This window comes from Lepidochelys kempii, chromosome 2 (genome assembly GCF_965140285.1).
Source record: "Lepidochelys kempii isolate rLepKem1 chromosome 2, rLepKem1.hap1, whole genome shotgun sequence".
Classification (NCBI taxonomy): Eukaryota; Metazoa; Chordata; order Testudines; family Cheloniidae; genus Lepidochelys; species Lepidochelys kempii.
This window is the reverse complement of record NC_136381.1, coordinates 189,552,872-189,580,495: the sequence shown is the minus strand read 5'-3', so window position 1 is coordinate 189,580,495 and position 27,624 is coordinate 189,552,872. Positions and strand designations below refer to the sequence as shown.

Genomic DNA, 27,624 nt, shown 5'->3' with positions numbered 1-27,624 from the left:
TATATAATGGCCCAAAACACTCCCCCACCCACCTTGCCCTCCGCATTACCATTGGTATGGCAATCCTTAGAGCCCATATGGATTGACCAGTGGCCCCTCCCCCTAGAAAAGCTGAAAGCGCTTCATTCGCTTGTGCAATAACACTTGCATGCACAGCACTTGGACAGCTTCACTAGTCCTTGGAACTAGCTGCTGTTATTTTGGCCTTTCAACTTTTTGCTGATTGTCCCTTTAATTTAATTGTGGACACCCATTATATTTATCAGGTAATTGATCATTTACCCCTTGCCCTTATTACCCCTCAGGTCGATGCTGACCTTCTTCGCCTGTTTTTGTCCTTACAGTATCTCATCACCACTCGTAATTTCCCTTATTTTGTTGCTCATATTCGCAGTCATACCCCTCTGCCTGGGCTACTTATTGAGGGCAATGCGCGCGCCGATCGCGCATTACATGGTCAGGTAAATTCCCTTTTTTCTGACCCCATCGAAAGCCATTCTTTTTTTCATCAGTCTGCCTCTGTTTTGGCCCGACAGTTTCACATTCCTGCTGATCATGCACATTCTATTGTTCGTTCCTGCCCCCCACTGTACCGCTGCTGCTCCTACCTTTTCTTATGCCGTTAACCCCAGAGGTACCGCAGCGAATCAGCTGTGGCAAATGGATGTCACTCACGTGCCACAATTCCGCCCCTATTCGTTTTTACATGTTTCCATTAATACCTATTCGGGATTCCTCTGGGCGACCCCACAGCATGGGGAAGCCACTCCCAAAGTTATTCACCATTTGCTAGCCTGTTTTGCTGTTATGGGTTGCCCAAGCCAGATAAAAACGGATAATGCCCCAGCCTATTGCTCCACAGCCCTCTCCACCTTTTGTGCCCGATGGGATGTCCATCTCAAATACGGGATCCCTTATAATTCCACGGGCCAAGCCATTGTTGAACATGCAAATCGCACGCTAAAAACCTTGCTCGACAAACAATTAAAACAAGGGGAGCTGCGTCTCCGAACCTTAGGAGACATTCAGCAACAATTGCATGTCCTTTTGTTTCCTTTAAATAATTTAACACTGAATACAGATCAGCAGACCCCCGCGGATTGGCATTTTCATAAGTCCGAGGTATTGGAAAGACCACGTGTCTATTACCGTCAGCTGCCCGATCCGCAATGGTTGGGCCCAGTACCTTTAATTACTTGGGGACAGGGATATGCTGCTGTGTCTCTCCCTGCAGGACCGTTGTGGGTTCCGGCCCGGTGTGTGCAACCGGCACTGAAACAGCATGGCGTGGCACCAGGGGCTGTCGAACCCCATACCGGAGTTTTAGCTGACCTTGGAGGAGAACGCGGTGCCTCCCGGGTCGACAATGGCGGGACAGAGACGGAGGAGGCGTAGCGTCCCAAGCCAGCCTGTGACATGGGGAGCAGTGAAAGCATTGGTCGCCGCGGCTCAACAAAGACTGGCAGCAAGCCAACAGCCAGAGACTCCTGAGACTCTGTTTGTGGCCATTCTCGCCCAAATCACTGCTAATTCTGTATTGATTGTATGCCTTATGTGCCTGCTATTTCCTGTAGGGGTTGTCTCGGGAGTGCCTCCTCTGTTACGGGCCCGAATGACATATAACCTATGGGAAAGATTGGCTTCAATAGCAAATGTTACCCACTTTTGTTTATCTGATTTTGTAGCAGCTGAAGAATTGTTAGGTATGTGCCTTATTCCAGTATGTCATCGCCCTGAGGAAATAGGGAATGAGATGATGCTCGCTGCTTATGCGAACCTCTCTTCCCAGTACTCTAGCATGGCTACACCTAAGCTGACAGGAGCAGCCCGTTGGCAGACCTGCCTGCTTGCTTGCTTAAAGCTTTGTGTTGTCTTGTATTTGAACCGCAACACACCTCCACCATCATTGGTTACATCTTGAATACACCTGGCATGTAAGACTTTGTCACAGACACACTTTCCCATCATTTGTCCTCTTTCCCCACCTTATTTCTTCTTTTTTCCTTTCTCTCTTCCTTTGCCTTCTGTTTAGTAAGAGTCTGGCTTAACCGGCTAAGACTGTGTATTTTGCAACACTGCTGTGAGCCTCTGATCAGAAAAAGGCAGTCAAAAGTAATGCCTTAAACAGTGCAACATTGTACAACTTTGCCAGGTCTCAGAGTGATGGATAAGACTGTGTGCTGGGCCTATGTTTTTCCAGCAGTGAGGTTGCAAGTAATAGTTAACACCAGAGAAAGAAAATGCACTTTCTATCTTTGCTGTTCTCTTCTCCCCACTTGTGTGTGTGTCTTGTTTTGTCTTCTACGAAACAGGATCAGACTTCAACAAGAACAGCTCCAGCCAATCTCAACTAATTTCTCCTTTTTCACCTAAAAGACTGTCCATTACACTGTGGGGTTCCTTTTAAAAATCTCTCTCCAGAGTGACGGAGAGAAAGAAAGGAAATAAAGGCTGTTAAAAATGAAGGCCTTACTTAATACTTTACATTTCAAACGCTTTAACTGTTTTTCCTTTTCCTCCAGGTCCCTAATAAAAGGCAGGATGTTATCATTTGCAGATGTATAAATGCCACATTGTAATAAGATTACACAATTAACGATGAGCCAAAATTATAATCCCACGCAGAAGAACTATAATCAAATTTAAAAAGAGCCTTATCACCAGAATTATTAAATTACATACTAATGAAGGGCTCAATTCAGCAAATGTATCTCCCATTTAAGCCAGTGGAACCATTCGTGTCTAAACAGGACTGCAAAACTGAACCCCAATTTTGCTTATTAAAATTCTGCAGGTCTCATAATGCAGGTATAAAAGCTATTTTTTCAAAACTTTAGTTTTTACTTGCATTAACTAGGAGTCAAATGCTGAAATTTTTACTTGGCCAACTGGAGTACTGTCCCTGTAAGAAATGACAGACTTACACTATAGCCACTACAGCAATGCCGCTGGAGCGCTATAGCATACACACTTCCCTACACGGGCAGAAAAATCCCCTCTGCGAGAGGCAGTAGCTAGGTCAACAGAAACATTCTTCCGTTAACCTAGCTGCATCTGCTCTGGGGGTTCGGTTGACCTAACCACAGTGCTCAGAGCAAGATGATTTTCACAGCCTTGAGCAATATATTTAGGTCAATCTAATCTGAAAGTGTAGACCAGGCCTTAGCGCATTTGATCTGGATAACTGTGTCGCTGAATTTTATCATAACCTTAATCATTTTATTAATTGCAAGGGACTACGCCTTGATCTACACCTAGCCACGTCACTTCCAAATACATGGTAAATACTGCCACCCTAAGGTCACTGGATATCACAGTAGTGTAGTAGCAGAGATGTTCACATTCACTCATTTGAAATACTTTGCCCACTGTAAAAATCTCAGAAGTAGAGTTCAGAAAAACTTATTTGTAGAACACACACAGATCTAGCAGGGGCCAAAGGGAGTGTGCTATTCTTATTCCTGACTACTACTTAAAATAAAATCTCCAAAGTTAAGAAACAGCTCTCAGCCACATTCTAGGAGAATCAAGAGTTTCTAGGGAATCCAGTGTAAGGAAGCCTCCATCACAGACTACCTCTCCATGTCAGCAGTCCTGAGGTTATCAGTCCAGCTGCTTCCTCTTGAATAGCTTAGTTTATTTCATCTCCTACTGACTTCTATCCACCCTCCTGTTTCAGGCCTCAGGTAGTTAATAAAAACATTAAGTTTTCATTATATGATTAAATAGGAACATAGGAAGCTTCTAAGGACAATTTGCGTATACAGAGATATTAATGAATACATCATTTATTTGCACCGTACAATTTAGTCTTAAATTAAAAGCAAACTGGGTTTGTAAATTTTGGTGGAGTTTAACAGCTAATTATATGCACATCAAAATAAACCTACATTCCCAATGCATTCAGGATGAAATTTTCATTGTGTGGAAGTCAAGAAATTCAGAGCTGGGGTTCCCACTGCAATTTTCAAATCTGCTTTCTTGAACTTTTGTATTACATTGGCACCTAATTAAAAGATCTCACTACAGACCATGTACTTTCTGCAGTGAAAAGTACAGATTTACAAAATAAAGTACCTTAAGTAAATGGTCTAGACGGGCACCTGCTTTAAGCTTCTCTACCCCCATCTACAGGCTGGTAGAATTGGTTAGAACATCTTGCCATCCTTTAAGGAGGCACTCTCATTATTTCCATCAGCAGTGAGCTCCAGACCTCCCCATAACTCTAACATGCAGATAGCACCCAGAAGCTCTCTTAGCACATTTAGAACTTTGATGAGCTAAACTGGCTGAAAAAGCCAGACATGTGGCATTTGTTTCTGCCAGACTGATGCAGTGAATCCCTCCAAATGAAAGCACTTCTATTCATAAATAGAATAGAATAAATGTGAGCTTCTACAGCTTAAAAACAGTCATCTAGTTGCCCATCCTGTCCCTCCTCTCCCTTTCCTTCCTCCTGCTATGGCCAGTTCCACTAAATCAGGGGTTCTCAACATTTTTTAAAATACATCCCTCCAACCTCTCCACTCCCAACCCCTTTTCTTGGAGTGCCCACCCTTTACAAAATGGGAATTTTGAATGTAATTTAGATGGAACTGGGGCCATCAATAGATTGATTCCAACAAATGGGATTCTCCTTTCAGTAAATCAGTCCTCTGATCCTGTTATCTAACTGGTTTCAGAGTAGCAGCCGTGTTAGTCTGTAACCGCAAAAAGAAAAAAGGAGGACTTATGGCACCTTAGAGACTAACAAATTTATTTGAGCATAAGCTTTCGTGATGCTGTAGCTCACGAAAGCTTATGCTCAAATAAATTTGTTAGTCTCTACGGTGCCACAAGTCCTCCTTTTCTTTTTGTTAACTAACTATGCATAGGCCAGGAACCTTTTAAAAAGACATACATTAATATTCACAATGTTTTCTGTCCAGTATGTCTCAGTTTCAGCATCATAGAGTGCTAGTGGGCATGACGACTGCACATGCTTGGCTACAATGCCACTCACTGAAATTTGGCTCAGCCACCCCACCATTATGATGGAGGAGTGGCCAGGCCAAATTTGAACAAGTGGCATTGCAACTCCAGTGACAAAGTGCTCCATACCCTCTAGAAAGTTTGACATGTCCCTAAGGTTGAGAACTGCAGTTTATCTACCAAGCTTCATAGACTTTATGAAGAGAAAAAATAAATTCTCTTCATCTTCACACAAACCACAGCACACGATTCAAGCACTGAGACGTCCCAACTGGCTGACCTCGAAACATGAGTGTTATGAGAACTTTAGCCTCTACTCCTTGTATTTCATTTATCATGAAGTTATCTATATAGTACATGACACATGAGATCTGAAAACAATATTTAAGAGCCTTACTGATGGCTGAGCAACAAAATGATTATGATATTGCATGAGGTCATCAACAGAACAGTCCACCAGCTATAGGATGTTACACCTAAGAAACACCTCAAGTGGATGTGGTCCCTACATTTCCGTGCATGTACTAGAGAAACAGGTCCAGCAGGAGCTAAAGTGAGTCTTCCCTTCAACCTGGAGAAGCAAATGGCCAGACCCGGGGACAAAGGTATAACTCTCCCTCATTGTTAATTTCATTCTAAACCAAATATCCAGCATGTACTCTGAAAGCATCACTGCATACAGATTCAATTGTCGTACGGGCTCTCTCTCGTTACTATTTTATACCACAAAAAATGACAGATTATTATAGTCACAAAACCAACAAGTCAATATTTTACAAAAGTTATAAGCAAGAAAAACATCACTTTTTTTAAATGCAGCTATCCTGCTGATGCAGCAGCATTCCAGTGTGTAACAGAGATCTAGGACTCCCACTCCTTACATTGCTTTTGGGGAAAACAGAACAAATTCCATCATCATCTAACAGTGCACCCAAATCGTCCATTCCAAGGAGTGGCACTGTGCATAGTTTAAAGAGGTATAAATGTTCCTCTCCCCGTTCAGGAGAAGAGAGAAACAGAATAAGGGGATAGAAAAAAAAGGGTGGTGGTGGTGCAAGGAAATGGTATGGAAGATGATTATCACATATGTCTGCATGGCTAAATCAGCTCTAGTAAACTAGATTTTAAAATCTACAAGAAGCCAAGAAAGAATCTCAGATAGTAACCATTATAAGGATGGCACAATCAGCACTGAGAAAAAAATCTTAATTTGAAAAAATAAAAACCAAAAGCACCATATAAGCAACTTCTACAATAAGCAACTTCTACAATAACAGAGACCCAGTTGTAAAATTATGCACAATTACCACCATCTAGTGGCAGCCTGAAAAAGTGTCATACATTACAACTACACATAAAGATTACTGGTATCACCACATTTGGATATACCATACTCTACAGGGAAACAAAGGCTTATGCCAAAAACTTCAAATTTTATTTTAAAAATCTTTCTGACACCTAGACATGCATGTCCTCTGATGGCTTGGGCATTCTGAAACTCAACATTCAGGTCTCCAGAGCCAGGCTCTTACCCTTATGTTATTACCTTGAGGGAAAACCACCTTACATACAGGAGGTCAGCGAGGACTGCCAGTTCAGGGAGAGGTTCTCCAATCATCCCAGCCCTCACATCTGCCTCTATCTCTTTGGCAATTATAAAATAGAATCTAAAACTAAACTAATTTAAGAAACATTTGATGATTTGTAATATTAGCTGTTGATGAAAACAATGCTACAATGAATTTCTGTGGCCCCTTAGGGTACTTGTTACTGGGCATCTCTCCAAACTAACTGATGAACAGCACCGGACATTTGTTAACACACACACAAAACTCTCACAGGCAGTTGGTTTCATTCAACATTACTGAGTGACAGAAGGAGGGAGTAGGAGGTAGCAGCCCTCAGCCTTGGGCTTCTTCCATTTAGTATTGGTCAGGACCAGCCTTGAAGCCAAACAAAACAATTTTGGGCTCTTCAAGTTTTGCAACTCAGAGGCCAGACCTCTCCCTCTCTCTGGCAGCTGGACCAGATGGGGAAGAAAAAGCTCCCTGCCAGACACTCCTCTACCAACAACTGCAGAAGAAAAATGAACTCATATGTTGATGTTCTCCTCCAAACACAGGGCTCTGATCCTAACTTAGATCTTGCAATTTGGAGAGCCAAAGGCTCTGTGACATGTGAGATATGTGAACATTATGTGAATGTAGTATTCCCGCAGTGTCAAAGCTTTGGCTGTGGTGCAATGAATTAAGTTTTTCTTTTTTAAAACAGAAAAATATGGAATAGCATGAGACTCATGTGATGGACAGAAGGAGTAAGGGACCAAGTCCTGGTGAGGGTCACTGGGGCCAAGAATTGAGCAAAATTCAAAAAGGGATTGGCCATTTATAAGGATAGCAATATCCAGAGTTTTAATAGTAAATACTTAAAAACATAATTTGGAAGTGATAAAACCTAATTCTTCAGGGCCAATATTTCATTATTAAAGGTAAGAAAGACTTCCCTAGGTCAGAGGTGGGCAGAAATTACCCATATCTGCCTACTGAAAAGTTTTGTGCTCCCTGCTCTGAAACAGTTGGGTGCTGGCCACTAGCAGAGAAAAAGAAATGGGACTAGATGGACCCCAGGTCTTATCCAGTCTCTTAGTTTCTATATTCTTATGAAGGGAGTGGAATGGAGTAGAATGGAGATTGAAAATAATTGGAATTCCACACCCCAAGCAATTCTTGCACTTCCTCTATGTACTAAAATCTAAACTATAGAAGACCGTCAAGGAGCCCTATACTTGGGGAGAAGAAGTGGTGCTTCCAGTTTGGAGTGAAGAAGTTTACCAAATGTTTACAAATCAAAGCAACCCACTAACAGTTCTTTTATTTATATTACAAACAGATTACCGAGCAGCTAACTCAAGCAGCGTCAGCACTTCTATTATAAAACCTCTAGAGCAGGGGTTCTCAGGACAAATTATTTGATGGCCTCAGAGTGCGCCCACCAACTCTTGCTTGTGGCCACTCTCACACTTTTTCCTAAAATACTTAATTAGCTTTAGGAAAAATAAATATGCACATCCAAAGCGCTGGAATTTATTTATTACTAGCTACTAAATGTGCTATGAAAAGTGATATTACCATACATACAAGTATCACTTTTCACAGCAGAATTACTCAGCCCCGCAAGTCTGGGAACAAATTAAGCCCTGGATGGAAGATCAGGGGAAGCAGCAGAGGCTAAGGGCATGTGGCGGGGGGGGACCTGAAGCCCCGCAGAGGACAGAACCCAAAGCCGCATGGCTGGAGACTGCCTCCCCGCCACCCCCGGGCTAAAGCCCAAAGCCTGAGCCCCACCACCTCTGAAAAGGTGCGGAACTCACCGGCTGCCTGCTCCTTCAGCATTGTGCCCCAGGTGTCTCCAGAAGGGGTTCAGGCCCAACCCCTGCTGGAAGCCCCAGTAACCAACACCAAGGCAGTGCATCCAGGAGCACCAGGAAGGGGAAGGGGCTGCTGCTTCTTCTTCCCCCCCCCCACCCAACAACAGCCCAGGAAGCTGTGGCCGCAAGAAAAGCCCCTGGTGGCTGCATTTGAGAAACGCTGCAGTCTAAAGTGACTGTTCCGTAACTGAAGTAGAGCTTTGGAAAGTCTACCTAACATGCCCCATGCTCCCACCTAAATGGCAGCATGTGTAACCCTTAATTACGCTAGGTGGTGACTGTGACAACTCTTAAAGCAACCTGCAAGCTGGGGCTCTTGGACTCCCTCTAGCTCCTTCCATAATCCTGCTCACTGGAAAGCTGTCCACAGTAATGCCTCATTCAGGGTCAAGAAAGTCAGAAACATGCTTAAACATGAACCCTGGTTCATGTAAATAAAATGTAAATAAAATGTTATTTTCAAGGCAGGTAACTGTTGTATCTAGAATTCATAGGGTTATTGTGTTCAAATAAAAAAAGGACAACTTCTAATTACCATAATGTTTACAAATCAAAGCAACCCACTAACAGTTCTTTTGTTTATATTACAAACAGATTACCGAGCAGTTACCTCAAGCAGCGTCAATACATCTATTATCAAACCTCTAAAGCAGGGGTTCTCAGGACAAATTATTTGTACACTTGAAATCTAGGCAATCCAATAAAAGAAAAAATAGTTTCAGGTAGCATACCCAACCCTGAGCGTACCTATCATTTTTTAAAAAATGGATCTTCTCTCTCTCTCATTTTCTTTTTGTCAAAGTCCCAAAGAGAACAGGGGGAACTGACAAACTGTCTACAAAGTTCTGAAATGCACAAAGAGTAAACAAACTGGAAAAAAAAAATTCTCTCTTCTAATCTTTTCCAGTTATGATAATCTTGGGTATTTCAGCAAAAGTCTGCTTACCAAGTTGACACTGTCCCTTTATTTTCTGCTTGTCATTTCTAGAATCAAGCAAAACAGTGATTCTGCAGGAGTAGCAGAGCATTTCCCCAAATTTTACCATCAACTAAAGCAAAAAAATAGCTTATTTCTACTATGTAGACCACTACAGCAGGCCAATGGAATTAAGGAATATACTTTAGATCAACAGCTTTTCAAAACTCATTATTCACTCAAAGTACTGGGCTTACGGTACTCTTCCTTGTTGTACCTACCAATCAACAAAAAATTCAAGGTATCCTTCATTTGGATTCTCCAACTTCGGTGTTCCCATTTCAGCTTTGACTCCTACCAGGATGTCCGTATGTCCCTGTTAAAATACCAGCATCACTCAACCAGAAAAATATTCCACGCCATAGCTTGTACAATTTATCCACATGGGGTCAAACTTTTATTAATTTTTATCTTTATGTTATCTACACAAACTATTCTGCCAAATAGCATTTTGAGCATGACCCAGTATTTAATAAATCAAAGCTTTCAAAGAGACAGTGTTAAGCTTGAGAACGTTTCCTGAAATAAACCCTATGTATGCACAAAATTTCTCTATGCTAACAGGACATTTTAAATATCCATGACTTTATAAATTCAGTCCTGGAATAAAAACATATGCAGAACTATTCTAATATCCTGAGCGATAGCCACTGTCTATACATACAACAGCCATTAAAGCAGCAGTTTTACTTTGTTGGGATACGAACACTGAAGAATTATTTCTCTATTTATTAGTCATACTACTGACTTTACTTTCACAGGTTTACATGGTGGATTATTTCAGCTTCCCCTGACCTCAATGTACTTTGTCAATAGATCTCGCTCACCGCAAGGGCTTGTCTACACTTACAGCACTGCCAGGGTTCAGCTACAGCACTTAGTGAAGACATTACCTATACCAATAGGAGAGTTTCTCCTGTCAGTGTAAATACTCCACCTCTCTAAGAGGCGGTAGCTATGTCGACGGGAAAAGCCCTCCCATCGACATAGCGCTCTCTACACCGGGAGTTAGGTTGGTATGATGCGTTGCTTAGTGGTGTGGATTTTCTACATCCCTGAGCAATGAAGTTATTCTGACATAAGATTGTAGAGTAGACCAGGGCCAAGTAACCATTCTTTATGGACGGTGTCACAGTTTCAGGCTCAATCCACCTGTATTCCCCTGCCCTACAGTCCCTTGAGGGCACTCACTTAAAAATTTTTGGCTCCCAGCCAGCGTCTCTCATGGGCAGAGATCTATGTTCCATGCTCTCCTGACTGGAGTTTTAAGGCTGCACAGTTCCGCAGATTACACTATACTATCCCCAGCAAGCCAGACGGCCTAACCAGGCCAGTGCCTGGCTTTCTTTCCAAAGGCTATGACCAGTATATTGCCTGCAGTTATAAGATAGAAGGAGCTGTGTGCTAAGCAAGCATATTTATTCTTAAAACAAAAGCATTACAGAGAAAACACTTCAAAAGCCATAAGAGTTCCAATATGCATGCTAAAAGCTCACCAGAGATTACCCATTAGTCTTATGGGCCCTAGTAGGGCAAGTCCTTCCAACCCTTCTGCAAGGCATACTGCCCCCACCTCCCCATCCTTCAGGTCAGAAGGTCCTGTCCATTTGCTGGATCAGAAAGGCAGCCTTGAGTCAGGCTCTTTATCCAAAAGTCCCTTCTTTGTTTGCTGGTCTCTGGAGAGTCCAGTTTGAACCAGTATATGTGAGTGTCCCCAAGGAGGTTGTACTTCTCTCCGGGCTTACAACCTGCCTGATTTGCCTTAATCACCCCTCTGTTATTTAGTTCCTGGAGGAGCAGTTGTAGCCCACCCCCATGGAGCAGAACACAATCATACATAAACCATTCATTTAAAACAATGGATCCCAAAGACACTGAACAGGGTTGCAATATCTGTCACAGACAGTTAGGAGGTGGTGCAGGGGAATGAACGGGAGCTTCAGTTTGTGCTACATATCATCAAAGTCAAATTTCTGTTAATACTGTAGTGTATATTTCAGATAGTAATGATACATAAAGTGAATACTGTTATTGTGTGTATTTTTATGTTTGTATTAAAGAGTGTTAAAAAAGTATTAAAAATACAAATACAAATAAATACAAATAAAAAGTATTAAAAAATACAAACACTGTGATAAGGTCTGGACTTGACCTACAACCTCAGATTCATGATAATTTAGGAGCTTCAACTAGCAATACATAAAAACTCCTCGTATCTGTACTTACAAGCTTCACTCTTGCAGATCCACTTGTGTTTGATACAACATCTGTTTCCACTTCAATACATCTATAGTCTTCACAGCCACGGCCATCTACCCGAAGATCCTCCTAAGCATAGCCATTACCATAGTTTTGTTAAGCAATATAACTGATCCATATTAACAATAAGTCAAATGGAAATTTAAAATAACTTCCACATTTTTATCTGGGATTAACAAAGCTAAATGGAGAAAAACAGATGGTCTTGTAGTTAAAGTGCTGGAGTATGACTTGAAAGATCTAATTTAATTCCCAGTTCAGTTACTGACTTCCTGCATGAACTGTAAAATGGAGATAGAAAGTAATAATTTTATTAAGATAACGTTGAAGTAAAAAGAAAACAGTTCAGAATTTAAGCATAGAAGTTTCTGGTTATCAGGGATTAAGGTACAGATTATCAAGGGGTTCAAAATTCGGTTTAGGAACGGGTGGCGTAAGGAATACATTAGAAACTAAGTTTAGAAAATGAGTATTTCAGTCTTGATCCTGCAACAAGTTCCACGTGGGCAGATGCCTTTCAGCTTCAGTGCAGCTCCCTATGAATAGATGGAAACCTGTGTCCACAGCTCATTGCAGGATCAGGGCCTTAAATGCTAACCTCTTTAAGGCAATAGCTTTGTATTTTTGTAGCAACTAGCATAATGAGGCTCTGATCATAGTTGGGGCCTCCAGAGAATACATACATAAATTGATTATGGAGAAAGAACTGGGTAGTTTGAATTGCCAGCCAAAGTTACCGGTGCCTTTAAGCAAAATAATAAACTGTCCATACACCTTGCCTTCACTTAAGATGCTTGTTGGTAATAGCTATACCAGTAAACCCTCCTAGTGTAAACATACTTTATACCAGCAAAAAAGTTATTTTGCAAATATACCTTCTTCCCTGAAATACAGGCACAAGGCTTTTTTTGATGATATAAACGGTCTCTACCTTGGCTTTTACCAGCATAAATATGCTGACCAAAAAAAAAGCACCCCACCCAACTACGTGGGCAAAACTTTTAAGTGCAGACCAGACCTAAGATAGCAACTCCAGTTAAAAAAAAAAAAAATCCTGTTGCAGAAAGAACATATCTAGGAACTTTCATGGCTTTGTACTATCTGAGATGTGTACTGCAGGCAGGAGATCAAACCTTACTATTTGTTACATAGCTATACATCCCAAACAACTCCACCGCAGCCTCAATGGAGCTGCACTGGCAGAAAACCCAGGATCAGAATCTTCCCTCTCAGGGGAGCCGCTACAGGCTGTTTATTTAAGGGTGCTGTGCCGAGGCCGGTCAGAGGACAGGGATCTCGCTAAGGACACAATCACGGGCTCTCGTGCCCCACTGGCCCGATCACAGCTGCAATCTACACTCGGCGCAGGTCGCAAATCTCGCCTTGGCCAAACGCGCACCGGCGAGCGGCTCTGCGGGCACCCGGCCACAAGTGGCGGGGGGGGGAGGGGGGGAGGGGAAGGACGGCAGAGGCTAATCACTACCACCCCCGTCCGCCCCACGCCCTCGGGCCCCGCCCCCACGGCCCCGCCCGCTACCTGGATACCGTGCACGACGTAGACCTTCTCCGCCTCGCTCAGCACCACGGACGCCATGCCGCGCGCCGGGCTCCAGGCGCGACGCCGGCCGCCGCCCGGTGATGCCGTCACCCAAACGCGACGAAGCTAACTCCCGCGACGTTTCCTTTCCTTCCTCCACCCGCGCGTAATTACGTCATCCGCGTTGTGATGCCTGCCTGAGGCCGGGCGCGCGAGCACCGTCTCCCCTCCCCCCCCGCCCTCTCTGGGTGATTCTGAGTCACGGCCCGGTTGGTGCGCGCGTTACGGAGAGAGGGGGGGGGGAGCTGGGCGGGCCCTAGCGTGTGACGCCCAGCGGCGGTCGGGGAGGGCGGGGCTTGAGTGGGGGGAGGGGAAGAAATGGTCCCACGTGGGACTAGTAGAGGCGCAGAGGGGAGTCCCGGGGTCCCTGTGTGAACGCGCTCCGTGCGTGCACGTGCGTTCTTGCCTGTGAGCCTACCGGAGTGGCGCGGTGTGCGTGTCTTGCATGGTGCCCGGATGTGCATCCTGTGGGTAAGGTGTCACCTCAGAGGCACGGCCCTGTGGAGGACCAAAGCCCTTCTGTGTTATAAATACATTAAAAACAGATGAAAACTCTCAAGAAAGGACTGAAATGTTAGCTGACAAAGCACAGAGTGGGGGACTGAGTTCTGTGGTCTGTCTGTCCTTGTTTTGTCCCCTGGTTACACAGTGTCACACAGCAAATTGCAAATCTTCAACAGATAGTGCACATGAAAAACTATGTTAAATTGCACAGTCAGGCTGTCAAAAATTAGGAGATGTCAGAGCTAAGGTTACCTGTGCAACTAGGGTTGCCAGCCCACCAGGATTGCCCCAGAGTCTTCAGGAATTAAAGATTAATATTTAATTAAAGATGATGTCATGTGATGAAACTTCCAGGAATACAACCAAAATTGGCAACCCTATGTGCAACGTGAATTTGCCCTCTCTTGTGTGTCTGCACTATGACTGTCTTTACCATTTTTCCTAAAGGATGGAAAGTCCTTGAGTGTTTTAACATTTCGGTTTTTTGCTTATAATTCAGTGTGTGGACCCATGCCTTATTTAATGCATGCCAGTCAATTTTATGTCCCTGCTCCAAAACAAGAGGGTACCTGAGCTTCTCAAATAACAGGTTGCCAGAATTTTTTAAGATGGGCAAAGCAACATATATTTCTTTAACGATGTTCTCTGCGGCATGTAAAATTCTGCCCCAAACAGTTAAAGTTTGACAAAGTTATAAGCGACTGAAAACAGGGTCAAATAATAGAAAGTGTCTGGCAACCTTAATAATGGACTGTGTGCTACCTGCCCATATAATAAGGAGTGAGTCAATGGAAGTGACTATAATTCCAGCTATATTCTGGCATGTTTTATACTAGAGCACTTTGGATGCTCACAAGCCACTTGGCCTGGCTTAAGCTGTAAATACAAAAGTGCTGAGCAGCAGCAACTCCTGTTGCATACTCATATATATATGTAGTGACTAGTGTGTACCAGTATGTGAATACACAAGGTGGATGTAGGACACGTCTTTATATGCATGTTATGAAAAATGTGTGTATAACACACAGACAAGGTGAGGTAATATCTTTTATTGGACCAACTTCTGTTGGTGGAAGAGACAAGCTTTTGAGCTTACATATACATATGCTAGTCTTTTTGTTCTTCTTTTCTAGTATCACGGAAAGACCCCAAATTAGGGATAGGCACCAAAGAAACACCATAGGCCCTGTCCCAAACATTTTGCAGTTTAAATAAACAAAACAGAAAAAGGGGGAAGAGGTTGTAACATATAAACTGAACAATCCAGATATTGGGTGGGAAATGTCTATATATGTAATGTGTGCACATATAGATGCGTATGCGTCCTGCACCAGTGCGGTCAATGGGAGCAGCAGCAACCCCAGTGTGTGTGTGGATACAGCAGGTGCTTAACGAGTGCACAGAAACTGTTGTACGAGGCCAATGCATTGCAGTATATTGCGCGCCTGGGCTTCCCTCAATAGCCGGACCGGAGTACGTGCTTTGCTCAGTCTCTGTGGGAGGGACCAGGTCCCGAGGAGGAGATGACGCTGTGTTGAGGAAGTGAAAGTTCTCCGTGCTGCTCACTTCCTGGTCTCGCCCCCTCCCAGTAGCAATAGGGGGCAGCACGGGTAGCCACTGGCGCCTGCTGCCGCAGCAGCCCCGGGGCGTCGCGCGCTTGGCGTCCCTGGCTCGCGAGGCGAATGGAACGTTGCGTTGGGCGACGGAACGTTGACCCGGGTGGCTGCGAGGTTCGGAGCTCGCGCTCGCTGAGCTGGACCAGCAGCAGCTGCGGGGACCGGCGGCGGCGGCTCTGGATGCGGGTAGGTTGAGCCCCGCGGGAGCGCGGCTCGAGGGGTTCTAGCTCGCCCTGGGAAGGCGGCCAGCGGGCGGACCGGCAGCGGCCGCGCACACCTAGCCAGGGCCGGCAGCAGCCGCGCCCCCTCTGCAGGGAGATGCAGGCTGGCGACAGGCGGGTCAGGAAGCTCGAGGTGGAGCTTGGTCTTGTCTCGTGCCTGGGTGAGCAGGGGGCTCCTGCAAGATGAAGCCGGTGTCCCCAAGGGCAGGTGTGGCTCGAGCCGTGCAATGCCTGAGCTCCAGTGGGATCCCTCTCCGCTTGGCTGGGGAGATGTAGGTGGAAAGGGGTGGGGGCTGAAGAAGTGAGTCAATGCACAGGCTGCTGGGGAGAGAGAAATCTCGGGGAGTATGTGGCTAAGGAGAATACAAAACAAACAAGTGCTCCATGCACATTCCACCCGTAACGATAGTCTTTTTGGCGTATGTTCAGAGCATATAAAGAACTCCCACAGGCGGCCAGGACCCCATTTCCACGCTCTTTGGGGGTCCTCAAACGTCTACTGCAGTCCATGGAAATTTGAGGGAGTTGGGGTGTGTTCAAACAGCACAGGATCAGGCCCCAACATGTCATTTACTAGAGCTGTTTCTGCCAAGGGAACATACATTTGGTCTCTGCACCAGTCTGATATTTTCACATTGGCACTATTTAAAAGGTAAATCCCATGCAGCAGCCCTGGAAGATGTCTCGTTTTAAATAGGTTTCAGAGTAGCAGCCGTGTTAGTCTGTATCCGCAAAAAAAACAGGAGTACTTGTGGCACCTTAGAGACAAACCAATTTATTTGAGCATAAGCTTTCGTGAGCTACAGCTCACTTCATCGGATGCATTCAGCTGTAGCTCACGAAAGCTTATGCTCAAATAAATTGGTTAGTCTCTAAGGTGCCACAAGTACTCCTTTTCTTCATGGGGAAATAGTTTTACTTTGTGTAATGACACATCCACTTCCAGTCTTTATCCAAGCCTAATTTAATGGTGTCCAGTTTGCAAATTAATTCCAATTCAGCTGTCTCTCGTTGGAGTCTGTTTTTGAAGGTTTTTTGTTGTAAAATTGCGACTTTTAGGTCTGTAATCGAGTGACCAGAGAGATTGAAGTGTTCTCCGACTGGTTTTTGAATGTTATAATTCTTGAGGTCTGATTTGTGTCCATTTATTCTTTTACGTAGAGACTGTCTGGTTTGGCCAATGTACATGGCAGAGGGGCATTGCTGGCACATGATGGCATATATCACATTGGTAGATGTGCAGGTGAACGAGCCTCTGATAATATGGCTGTTGTGATTAGGCCCTGTGATGGTGTCCCCTGAATAGATATGTGGACACAGTTGGCAACAGGCTTTGTTGCAAGGATAGGTTTCTGTGGTGTGTGTTTACCAGCAACCACAAAACAAAAACACTAACCCAGGAACCTATCCTATTCTTTTTAAATAGACTTTTACCTATTTTAAAAAAGTTTATTTTACTTCATTTAGGCCTTCAGCATCCCAGCACTGTTTGTGTTACTGAACAATGCTGTTCAAAACAGTATATAAACACATCCTTTAATGAGGTGCCATGGGATTTAAATTCTGCAACCTCAACAGTTGGACAGTGCCTTGGAAACCTAGAATTGAATTAAAATAAAGAAGTTTGAATGCCGGTGAGATCTTTAACAAGTATGTGAACAGTTAAACACTTGCACTCATCTGAAAAGTGCTTTGTACATCATTTGATGTTTAATTGGGGCTTATAACGGCATACTACTGTATAAAAGTTATGACCTCCACTTTTATGTATAAGCCATCCTAAAACTACGATGCTACAAGACAGTGGCTCTCAACCTTTCCAGACTACTGTATCCCTTTCAGGAGTCTGTTTTGTCTTGCGTACCCCAAGTGTCACCTCACTTAAAAACTTGCTTACAAAATCAGACATAAAAATACAAAAGTGTCATAGCACGTGATTACTGAAAAATTGCTTCTTTCTCATGCTTACAATATAATTATAAAATAAATCAATTGGAATATAAATATTGTACTTACATTTCAGTGTAACTTATATAGAGCAGTACCAACAAACCATTGTATGAAATTTTAGTTTGTACTTACATCACTAATGTAAAACTAGGCAAATATTTAGGTGAGTTGATGTACCCCTTGGAAGACCTCTGCGTACCCCCAGGGGGGTACATGTACCCCTGGTTGAGAATCACTGCATGTTAGTGAAAAGTAATTCCTATTGATTTATTTTTAATACTTTTGAATATTTCTAGAGCTCTTTCAACATTATCATAAAATAATTTTTCCATAAATATATAAATTTGGTATTGTTCACTAGAACTCTTCAGCATTTGAGAAAACCTAGGAAAATAAATCACAAATACTCATCTTTCACCTGCAATCCTTTTTTGAATCTGTTCCCAGAGTGCAGATCAGAATTCTGTTAGATTTTTCTTGGCTCCCAATCCAAATAAGGGCAAGTATATTTTCAGACACACAAATGAGACTACTGTGCTGGACATGCAAGGTGATGAAGATGCAAATAAGCCAGAGGGAGAGAGGCTTTCACTCAAATTATGACAGCATATTGTTCCATTATGACGGTAACATAGAAAGTGTGTTGATATTTTACAGCAAATGACTGCCATCTACAACAAGACAGTAGGATCTTGAGGCCAGTTTCAGTGAAAGTTATGTTTTTCAGTATTTGATGAAAGCAACAAAAAGGCTTTTTTTAAAATAAGGTAATGACTGTCAATGTTGAAACTTTTATGTAAAAGTGAAGCTACATGTTTGTTTCTGTCATTGCCTTTAAAAGTGCTTTAAAGAGCCAGTCCTACAAACACTAGTGCTGTTTGACTGTAGAATTTACTACCATGAGTAGTTCTTATTTCATCTGTGGGACTGATCATAATAAGAAGTATTGCATTTGGACAAAATGTTCACGGAAATTTAGAGACAAGGACCCCAGAAGTTTGATGCAATTGCAGATCTTTTTTGTCATAAAATAAACTTTATTTTTCCAAATAAATGGAAGGTTTTCAGCATATTAATTCTTGCTAGAAATATTTTGCATCATTTTTAATAATAAAGGTTCTATTTCAATTCTTAGTTTTTATTTAAATGTTGCAGTTATAGATAAACTACACATACCTATTTAAAAACTTGTTCAATAAGATAAGCCCTTCACAAAGAAGTTTTTATGACAATATTTGTTTTATTAATCCAGCTGTAGGAATAGGGTTTAAGAGGAATGCTTTTCACCAGGCATAATAGTGCAGTGAAGACAGAATTATTATGCTGCTCTCTTGGGTAGAAAGTTGTCAATTTCTCGCCTTTCCTATGGACCGTTCTCTTTACTCTGATGAGGTTAAGAGAAGAAACTGTGACTACAAATCTTAATAGGTTTCTGTACGAGAGATGTGGGAACTTGTCTTATGATGACATTCTTGTTCGCTTGTTTGCATTTTTAATGACTAGTTTTTCTTATCTTAGGGCAGGTCTACACTTAAAAAGTTGCATTGGTGTGCCGCTGTTGTGCTTAAGTGAAGACACTGCTATGCCAATTAGCACAGTTAATCTACCTCTCCGAGAGGCAACAGCTATGTTGATGGGAGAGGCTCTCCCGTTGACATAGTGCTGTCTACATGGGAGGCGAAGGTCGGTATAACTGCATGCTCAGGGGTTATATGACATAGTTATACTGACATAGGTCTGTAGTGTACACTTAGCCTTAGTGTAACAAGCATCTTAGTATAATATCTCGGAATGCTACTTTCCTGCCCTTAGTTGTGAAAGAGGTATAGTAATACATCTTACTTGATCGTTCTGTTGAAATGAGGACAGTATGAAAAATTTGCTCTATGAGCTGACCAGGTAAAGTAGTCCAGATGTGACTAACAGTAGCTAGTGAATCCTCTTTGTTCTATGCTCTAGATCAGCATAATCTCAATGTTAAGGTCATTTCAGAGAAGATTAGAAATTAAAACTATCCTAATTGTAGTTGAATATACTCCAGGGTGCATGAACTCAAGGAATAAAAGGTTGCTTGCAATCTATTTAATATTGCAGTGCAGTAAGTTTTATCAGCAACTCCCCTTATATATCCTGCACTAGGTCAGTGGTTCTCAACTAGGGGTACGCAGAGGTCTTGCAGGGGGTACTCAGCTCATCTAGGTATTTGCCTAGTTTTACAACAGGCTACGTAAAAATCACTAGTGAAGTCAGTACAAACAAATTTCATACAGACAAATTATACTATACACTGAAATGTAAGTACAGTATTTATATTCCAGTTGATTTATTTTATAATTATATGGTAAAAATGAGAATAAGCAATTTTTCAGTACTAGTGTGCTGTGTCACTTTTGTATTTTTGTCTGATTTTGTAAGCAAGTAGTTTTTAAGTGAGGTGAAACTTGGGGGTATGGAAGACAAATCAGACTCCTGAAAAGGGTGCAGTTGTCTGGAAAGGTTGGGAACCACTGAGGTAGATGACTAGTCAGAATACTTGCTACCACAGGCTTTGGGATAGCCGAAGCCTCTAGAAAATCCTTAGCATATAGCAGTATTGAGGAGTAGACTTAGAGACAAAAAAGATTGTGTTAATGCTCCATTCAGATGAATGGAGGAGTGTTGAATGGGGTGCTGTGGGCACTTGTCAGTATTTTCCTCAGTGAATTGGATGATGAGGTTTAAATGCAGTACAGTCTTCAGAAATAAAACTGGCTGAAATCAGTACACTGAGATTCTATAAAGGTAAGATAAAGAAGTGCACATAAAGAAGGGATATTCAAATGCGCAAATATAGAATGAAGAAAGAATGGGAAGGTAGTAGTACAGTGCCAGAGAGAGGAAGATCAAGGTGTTATAATGGGTGATAAATCAAGAGAGCTATCAATGTGACGCTTGTTGCCAAAGGAAAAAAAAAAATCCCAACCCAGCTGTGATATTCATGTTGTTAAAGCACAATATAACATGCAGCGTAACTATTCTGGTTTACTCCATATTGGTTAAACCTCACTTGGAGTACTGTGTTCACATTTGGGCACTATACTTTAAAGGGTGATGTTCAGAGGATAGCAACTAAAATTATTAATATGTAATATGTAAAGGAACATTAAAATGAGCACAGGGATTAATTATTCTTGGCAGTTAGTCTCAGCAAACAGAACAAGAAATACCAGGCTTAAACTGCAGTAAAGAAATTCTAGATTAGAGATGATATTTAAAATTAATTTTGGGGTTAATCTGTAGAATTTTCCTTACAACTTCAAGAATATCAGATTTTTCTATACTTTCTAATAGGAAAGGAGATTCTCACAGTCCAACTTGATATAATGAAACAGGCCCCCTTGCTACGAAATAATAATTTTCACAGCAGCTTCATTCTTTGAATAGAAATGAAATAGTGAGAGGGTATATCTAAAAACTGTTTAGAGATATATATTTTTAAAATGTGCATGATGTGTCATGGTGTATCTATTTTAGGTACTGTACTTATATGGCTCCCATCACTTTAGTATGTGAGTGTCTTTAATATATTTATCCTCACAACATCCCTGTGAGGTAAATTTTCTTCCCATTTTACAGATGGGGAATTGAGGCCTGGAGACACTAGTGACTTTTCCAACATCATACAGGAAGTTTGTGGCAGACTAGGGAATTGAGCTCAGGTCTTCCAAGTCCCAGGTTAGAGGCCTAACCGCTGTATAATTTTCTCTCTGGTCCAGTGTTTTAACTCCAAGTGCCCTTTCTGCCTTAACACCTTGTCTTGGACACTATTGAAAATTATAGTTGTAAGTTCCAGCTTCTTATTTACGATCAACACTAAAAATTTACTACTGTGGTTCTCTGGGTAACACGCTCCTTACAGCATTATGTTTCCCAAAATGGATACTGAAAATTGAGGAGGTATTGTTTCATATTCTCTGTGTATATATAAAGTCTGCTGCAGTTTCCACGATATGCATCTGATGAAGTGAGCTGTAGCTCACGAAAGCTTATGCTCTAATAAATTGGTTAGTCTCTAAGGTGCCACAAGTACTCCTTTTCTTTTTACTGAAAATTGTATTCACCACATAAGCAGGCTTTTTCATGATGACTACCTTTTGGCAGCAGCGGCGGAGTGGAGGAATATTGTGAATTACACTGGTCTGGGGTCTGGAACTTGCTATTTTAAGTCCTGGGCCAGCATCAAAATAGCAAAGCTGGTCTAAAAGACCAGCTTTATTTCTCCTGTCCAACATCTTGTAAAGCTTTATAGCCAGCAGCAGAAAGCAAGATGTCTCCATTCACTGTTTTGGTCTTCAGCTCCTTTGTGTTTATATTTCCAGGATTTATACCTCTCTCTTTCTGCAGCTTGAGTAGCTGATGTTTCTTTAGCTCTTTCTAAGCCCACAAGATCTTAAGAAACAAGAAAACTTCAGACCTCTTTGTTCCAGTGGCAGTCAAAATGTGGTGTGCGTAGGGTTTCTTTTTCCTAAATGCTACTGAATGTTCTGAAACTGTCGTAGATCTATTCAGGTGCTTAATCAAAAGCCTATTGACATCAATGAGCTTTGGATCAGGCCCTTAATCTTTTTTATGTCCCGTCACCTGCTACTAGACATGGTTCACCCTGATCCAATGCATCCTTACATTTGACAGGTCGCCCAGCACAGATTTCGCCTTTCTTTGTTACCTTCTTCCTGAACAAAGCAAGGTGGAAATGCTCTTAACAGGTGGTGATGTGGTTAGTGCTTTAAACAATGCCAAATACCATAAATTGATTCTTTCTGTAAAATAACTTCTAATGCAAGGTAAACTCATACAGAAATTATATAGATTTCAAACAAAAACTGTTACCATCTGCTCTGAGAAATAGTGTACCACAAACAAAGCTCTTTGTTACTTAGGACAGAAAATATATTTATATCTCTATATTTGAGAAACCATGGGCCTCATTCTCCTTTCACTTACACTGATGTAATTCCATTGACTAGTGGAGTTACTGCTTATTTACACTGTGTAAATGAGAGGAGAACTGGGTTCTGTGTCTCTTAAGCAACCATATCTCCTCATTGCCTATTAGATACAGCCCCATCTGCTGCTGTCAGAAATGAGTCTCCAGACCTGATTTTCAACCTCACGAACAAGCCAGGCCTGCCTTTGAAGCTGGCTAATTTCTACCTCCCCCTACTCCTTGGGGAAAAGTTCTCTTTACATATACTTATCCTTGCTCAACTGCTTTCTTCAGAAATATACAACTCCAATTAAACCTCCACCCAAAACCAGACGCTTCAAATCAAGAAATAAAACTCTGGCCTCTGATGTATTGGCTAAGAAGAGTTGATTTTCATAAAGCTGTTAGCTATAGCCCCATGTACACTACACAAATAACCACATGAATACAGTTTTTCATTATAAGTGCATAAAGACCAACTGGATTGGGCCCCATTGTGCTAGGTACTGTACAGATACAGAGCACTGTAATAGGTAGCCCCTGCCCTGAAGAGCTTACAATCTAAATAGACAAGACAGGCACTGCGTGAAGAAAATGGGTAATAACATGAACGCAGAGTGAACAATGTGATTTTAAATTTTTTTTTGTGGTGGGTTTAGTTAGGAGGGGATAACATAAATGGAAAGGAAAAAGGGGAGAGGGGATATCAAGGGGTCAAAGGGGATGGGGGATAAGAGGGACAGGTGGTGGAGTAAAGCTTAAGGTGAAGGAGAGGGCTAGACCAAACAGCCAATCAGCACAGGGCAGAGAAAGTCCAGTCAGAACTATACAAAGTTCTCTGAATGCCCAAACATTTGGCTGTTGCTCCAGCTGGGGTCCCTGGCTGCTTTTTCTCTGCAGGTTTTCCCCAAGACCCAGTATGGAGAGGAGGCACCACCTGGGCAGTAGTGTGGTGGAATTTCACAGTTGTGCATCTGAGGAGGAACGGCCCTGGCTTGCGACCATTTTACCCCCTTCTCTCCCAGTGCTGCAGTCCCTGGTTTGGCTGCTTTTGCAGCTGCTCCTACCAGCTCCTACCTAACTACTGTGCTGTGTTTTGTTAAATAGTTGAAGCACTTCTCCCCAGCAGTGGATGCTTTGCAGTGGTGGGTTAAGGGATTCCTATGTATAATTTATAAGTCTTCTGATTAAAGTTTGAAAAGCACTTGGGCTCCTTCTGGACAAGAAGTTCTATATAAACTTTAGATTATCTCTAAAACACAGTTTTATGTTCATTGACTTTCTTTTTGGTTTTCAGCTCCCTTTCTGCAGCCTGGAATCTTCTACATGCTTCTCACACCGTTATGTAGAAGGAGCTTTCTGAGTTTCATTTGTAAAGCAGGAGACGACTATTTTTGATTCTTTTTCACATGCAAGTATGAACATTATAACCTATGATGATTACTCCAATCCACCGCTTCAGAGATATTGAGAGGAAACCTGAATACCTCCAGCCAGACAAGTGTGTTCCACCTCCTAGCCATAGTTCCTTGGGAGCAATGTGGTTTATTCGAGACGGCTGTGGTATTGCATGTGCTGTGGTGACCTGGATGCTTGTCGTCTATGCAGACTTTGTAGTCCTTCTTGTTATGTTAGTTCCATCAAGAGACTACATTTATAGTGTGATCAATGGGATATTGTTCAACATGTTGGCTCTCCTGGCTTTGGCTTCACATTTTCGAGCTATGCTATCAGATCCAGTAAGTATACTGTTATGTTTTTCTTGCCTGTCAGATGTGGGAGAACTTGGGCCCTTGTGGAATAGCAGATTTAAATAACTTGTCTGTCATCATGATCAGTAAGCTTGGTGTTGTGGTATGCTAATATATCATTCTGTTGTGTCAGATTGACTCACCAAATGTAAGGGACCAAATCTCAGATTCTCTTGAGCCTGGTATGAACAGCTTCCTATTAGTCTCTCTCTCTCTCTCACACACCTTTCACACTATCACCCTTTTACTCACCAGTACTAGATATAATGTTTTTGGCTTGTCATGACCTGACAAGCCGGAAAGCTAGAAAAACTTGTTTCAATTGTCTGTCTCATCAAATGTCACTACAGCGGAATGGGATAGGAAAAAAATTACAATGACTTCTGTAGTGAAAAAGTTATGATTCTTTTTCACATTAATGATATAGCTGAATTTCTTGGATTATACCTACTAATTTGTATGTCTGTTTTTAGCATTAAATCCCCCTAATAATATCAGCCCATATCTCCATGGCTTCAAAAATGTACCAGATTCCTTTTAACTGGAAGGCTAAACAATCTAAGGTTAGATGTGAAACACAAGATGGATAGTGCAGTATCCAGGGACTTTGCCTTGGTCAAAAACACAGTCCTACCCTCCTTTCTCCTCTCATCTCTGAACTATTGGTAGGGGATTTTTTATCAGAGTGCTATCCCTAAATCTTCTTTGATGGCCCTGTCTTTCATATTTGGCTAGTAGATTAAATTTAAAGTTCTTGTTCTTCTAGCTGACAAAAAGGAGAGTAAGTTTTGTCTCTTCTGCCTTAAGAGTCTAGTGGCTGATGTTGGGAATGTTGAAAGAGTCTCTGACACTCTGATCCCTCCCCCAAGCTCCACTTTGCGGGTGAAACCCCCCATCATGAAAACTCTAATGCCTGTATTTATTGCTTAGCTTGCATCTTATTCAGGAACAGCAGCAGGGAACTTACCTAGTTCTGGGCAGTTTCACTGCAGCTTACTGTAAACTTGGTCAACTATGAGCGATAGTGGAGGTACTGAAGCTTTTGTCGTCAGACTCAGGAATACAGCACTGCAGCAATTTACATACAGTTCGTATTTTGAAGGATTTTTTTTTTATTGTAAATTATTTGAATTACAGTAGTGTCACTAAGGGGTCTGATTGTGCTAGGCATTGTATAGAGATAGAGTAAGAGACAGTTCTCGCCATAAAGAGTTTCCAATCTAAATAAAACAGGCAGACAAAGGGTAGAAGAAAGGGACATAATGCAGAAGTAGAGTGATAAATAAATGTGGAACTAACAGGACATTTACTTATTTATGGTGGCTGGCAGAGGGGCTAATGGGTGTTAAGGTTTTTTTTCAGTTATTTGGTTGGGTTTTGTTATGAGAGTATCAGCTAAACAGAAAGACAAAAGAAGGGGGGCATAGAAAGGAGATGATGGGGACAGAATAGGTGCAGTGAGGCAGAGGTGAGGAAACTGTGAAGCGGTGGGGCTAGAGCAAAGAGCCAGTCACTACAAGGAAGAGCATGTCCAGTGTCAAAAATGTAGTTGAAAGCATTGTTGCTATAAAAACTCTTCCACCAAAAGTCAATTGTAATGTTATTTTCCTAACACAAGATTTATTTTAATATGTACCTCCACACTAGCAGTCATTCGTGTGGTATGTTTCAGGCTTTTTTAATTAACGTTTTTGCACCGAAATTGTTAATATTAAGGTTGGAGATCTTTAATTTTCTGTCTTTTGAGAGTTAAGGTTCCTTCAGTAACATTAACTCAGCAATATTAAAGATGCATATTTAAGGGGAGACTTCAAAAACTGCACTATCACAGTGAGTGCAAGAATTTTAGCTAATCTTATTTCTTTTTCTGGGCCTTATTTTTAAAGTGGTATTTGTATACTTAACATCTCTCTAAGAGTTCTCATTTAAAAAACCCAAAACAAATTGGCCGTTTATGAACAGACGCAAAATATGTTTGTCTGCAACATTTTTACTTACATTAAACATTTCAGTTGTGTAACTTTTATGAGAACACATGCATATGTCCAATTTGCTGTGACACAAGGTCAGATGACAAGTCCAAGTAAACAGATAAGGATTACACCCTGCTTATTATTTACGTACTATAGTATGGCCTTACAATAGTGTCCTTTCTGTATCTTTTCTCTTGTTCAATCAAATTGTGAAATATTATGGTTGATGTTAGGGAAATGTGCATCTCTCTTCCCTTCCAAGAGCTTGAACTGGGTCTCTTGATGTTATTGGTGTGGGGGGGTGGAGGGTGAGAAAACCTGGATTTGTGCTGGAAATGGCCCACCTGATGATCACTTTAGATAAGCTATTACCAGCAGGACAGTGGGGTGGTAGGAGGTATTGTTTCACATTCTCTGTGTATATATGAAGTCTGCTGCAGTTTCCACGGTATGCATCTGGTGAAGTGAGCTGTAGCTCACGAAAGCTTATGCTCAAATAAATTGGTTAGTCTCTAAGGTGCCACAAGTACTCCTTTTCTTACTGTGGGTACTGAAATCTTTGTTTTCATTTCCAGGGTGCTGTGCCCAAAGGTAATGCCACAAAAGAATTCATTGAGAGTTTACAACTGAAGCCAGGACAGGTGGTTTATAAGTGTCCAAAATGCTGTAGCATCAAACCAGACAGAGCACATCACTGCAGGTACAGTCACTTGTGTGTTGTGATTTAATGATGTGATGCTGTGGTTCAAGGTTAAAAGAAAGCACTTATGTGGTGGATCAGTGTACTGTTGTAGAATGGGATTTCCATGGGGGCTTAAAGGATTTATGCACCTAACTCCCATTGAACCCTAATGTGAGTTGGGTGCCTAACTCTGTTAAGTTCCTCTGAAAATCCCAGTGCTCAATGAGGACCATAAAATGTAGCATGTTCCAGAATACTTTGATATTGTGCCTTTTGACATTATGTCGCATCCTGATTGTGAGGCACTTCGCTACCTGCCCTTGTCTATGCCTTGCCTGGGGTCAGCTCCTTGACCCTTCTGGCAACACAAGCACTCCCCTCCAGACCTTGTGCTCTCTTTACAGGTTAGCAATAGGGATACACCAACCGCTGAGTCCTGCGAGAATCCCCTTTAGTGTCCAGCCCCTGCTTCATTGGACACTCCCAGAATTACCAGGCCTGCTGTTCCCAAATGAAAAGTACACCACAGCTTACTAATTCACCTTAGAACACAGCTCTACTTCACACACAACCAGGGTCAGCCTTATGGGTGGGCCACCCGGGTGACTGCCCAGAGTGCCGTGGTCGGGGGGGAAGTGGGGGTTGTGCCGTGAGGCAGTGCAGAGGTGCATGCTGCTGGCTGGCAGGGGAACACCGCAAACTCGCAGAGGCGACACGTGCGGGGTGCCCAG

The 27,624-nt window shown here is 42.2% G+C and overlaps 2 protein-coding genes across 4 annotated transcripts in view; one reads left to right on the top strand and one right to left on the bottom strand.

Moving 5' to 3' along the window:
* EXOSC7 (exosome component 7) overlaps window positions 1–13,319 on the bottom strand; it is a 36,047-nt gene extending 22,728 nt beyond the window's left edge. The window contains exons 1-3 of the mRNA XM_073333146.2: window positions 13,171–13,319; window positions 11,601–11,702; window positions 9,596–9,690 (exon numbers count right to left, since the gene is read on the bottom strand). Coding sequence (XP_073189247.1) covers window positions 9,596–9,690; window positions 11,601–11,702; window positions 13,171–13,227 — 254 coding nt within the window. The 5' untranslated portion in view covers window positions 13,228–13,319. The remainder of the gene's footprint in view (window positions 1–9,595; window positions 9,691–11,600; window positions 11,703–13,170) is intronic.
* A 274-nt stretch (window positions 13,320–13,593) lies between these two features.
* The window catches only part of ZDHHC3 (zDHHC palmitoyltransferase 3), a 31,493-nt gene continuing 17,462 nt past the window's right edge, over window positions 13,594–27,624 (top strand). Inside the window, exons 1-3 of one of the 3 annotated variants that reach the window (XM_073333145.2) lie at window positions 13,594–13,701; window positions 23,785–24,226; window positions 26,787–26,911. In XM_073333145.2, the coding sequence (XP_073189246.1) occupies window positions 23,921–24,226; window positions 26,787–26,911 (431 nt within the window). In that variant the 5' untranslated portion in view covers window positions 13,594–13,701; window positions 23,785–23,920. Of the gene's footprint in view, window positions 13,702–15,146; window positions 15,537–21,140; window positions 21,236–23,784; window positions 24,227–26,786; window positions 26,912–27,624 lie in introns of those variants that run through there. The other 2 variants (XM_073333143.2, XM_073333144.2) reach the window with 2 other exon arrangements.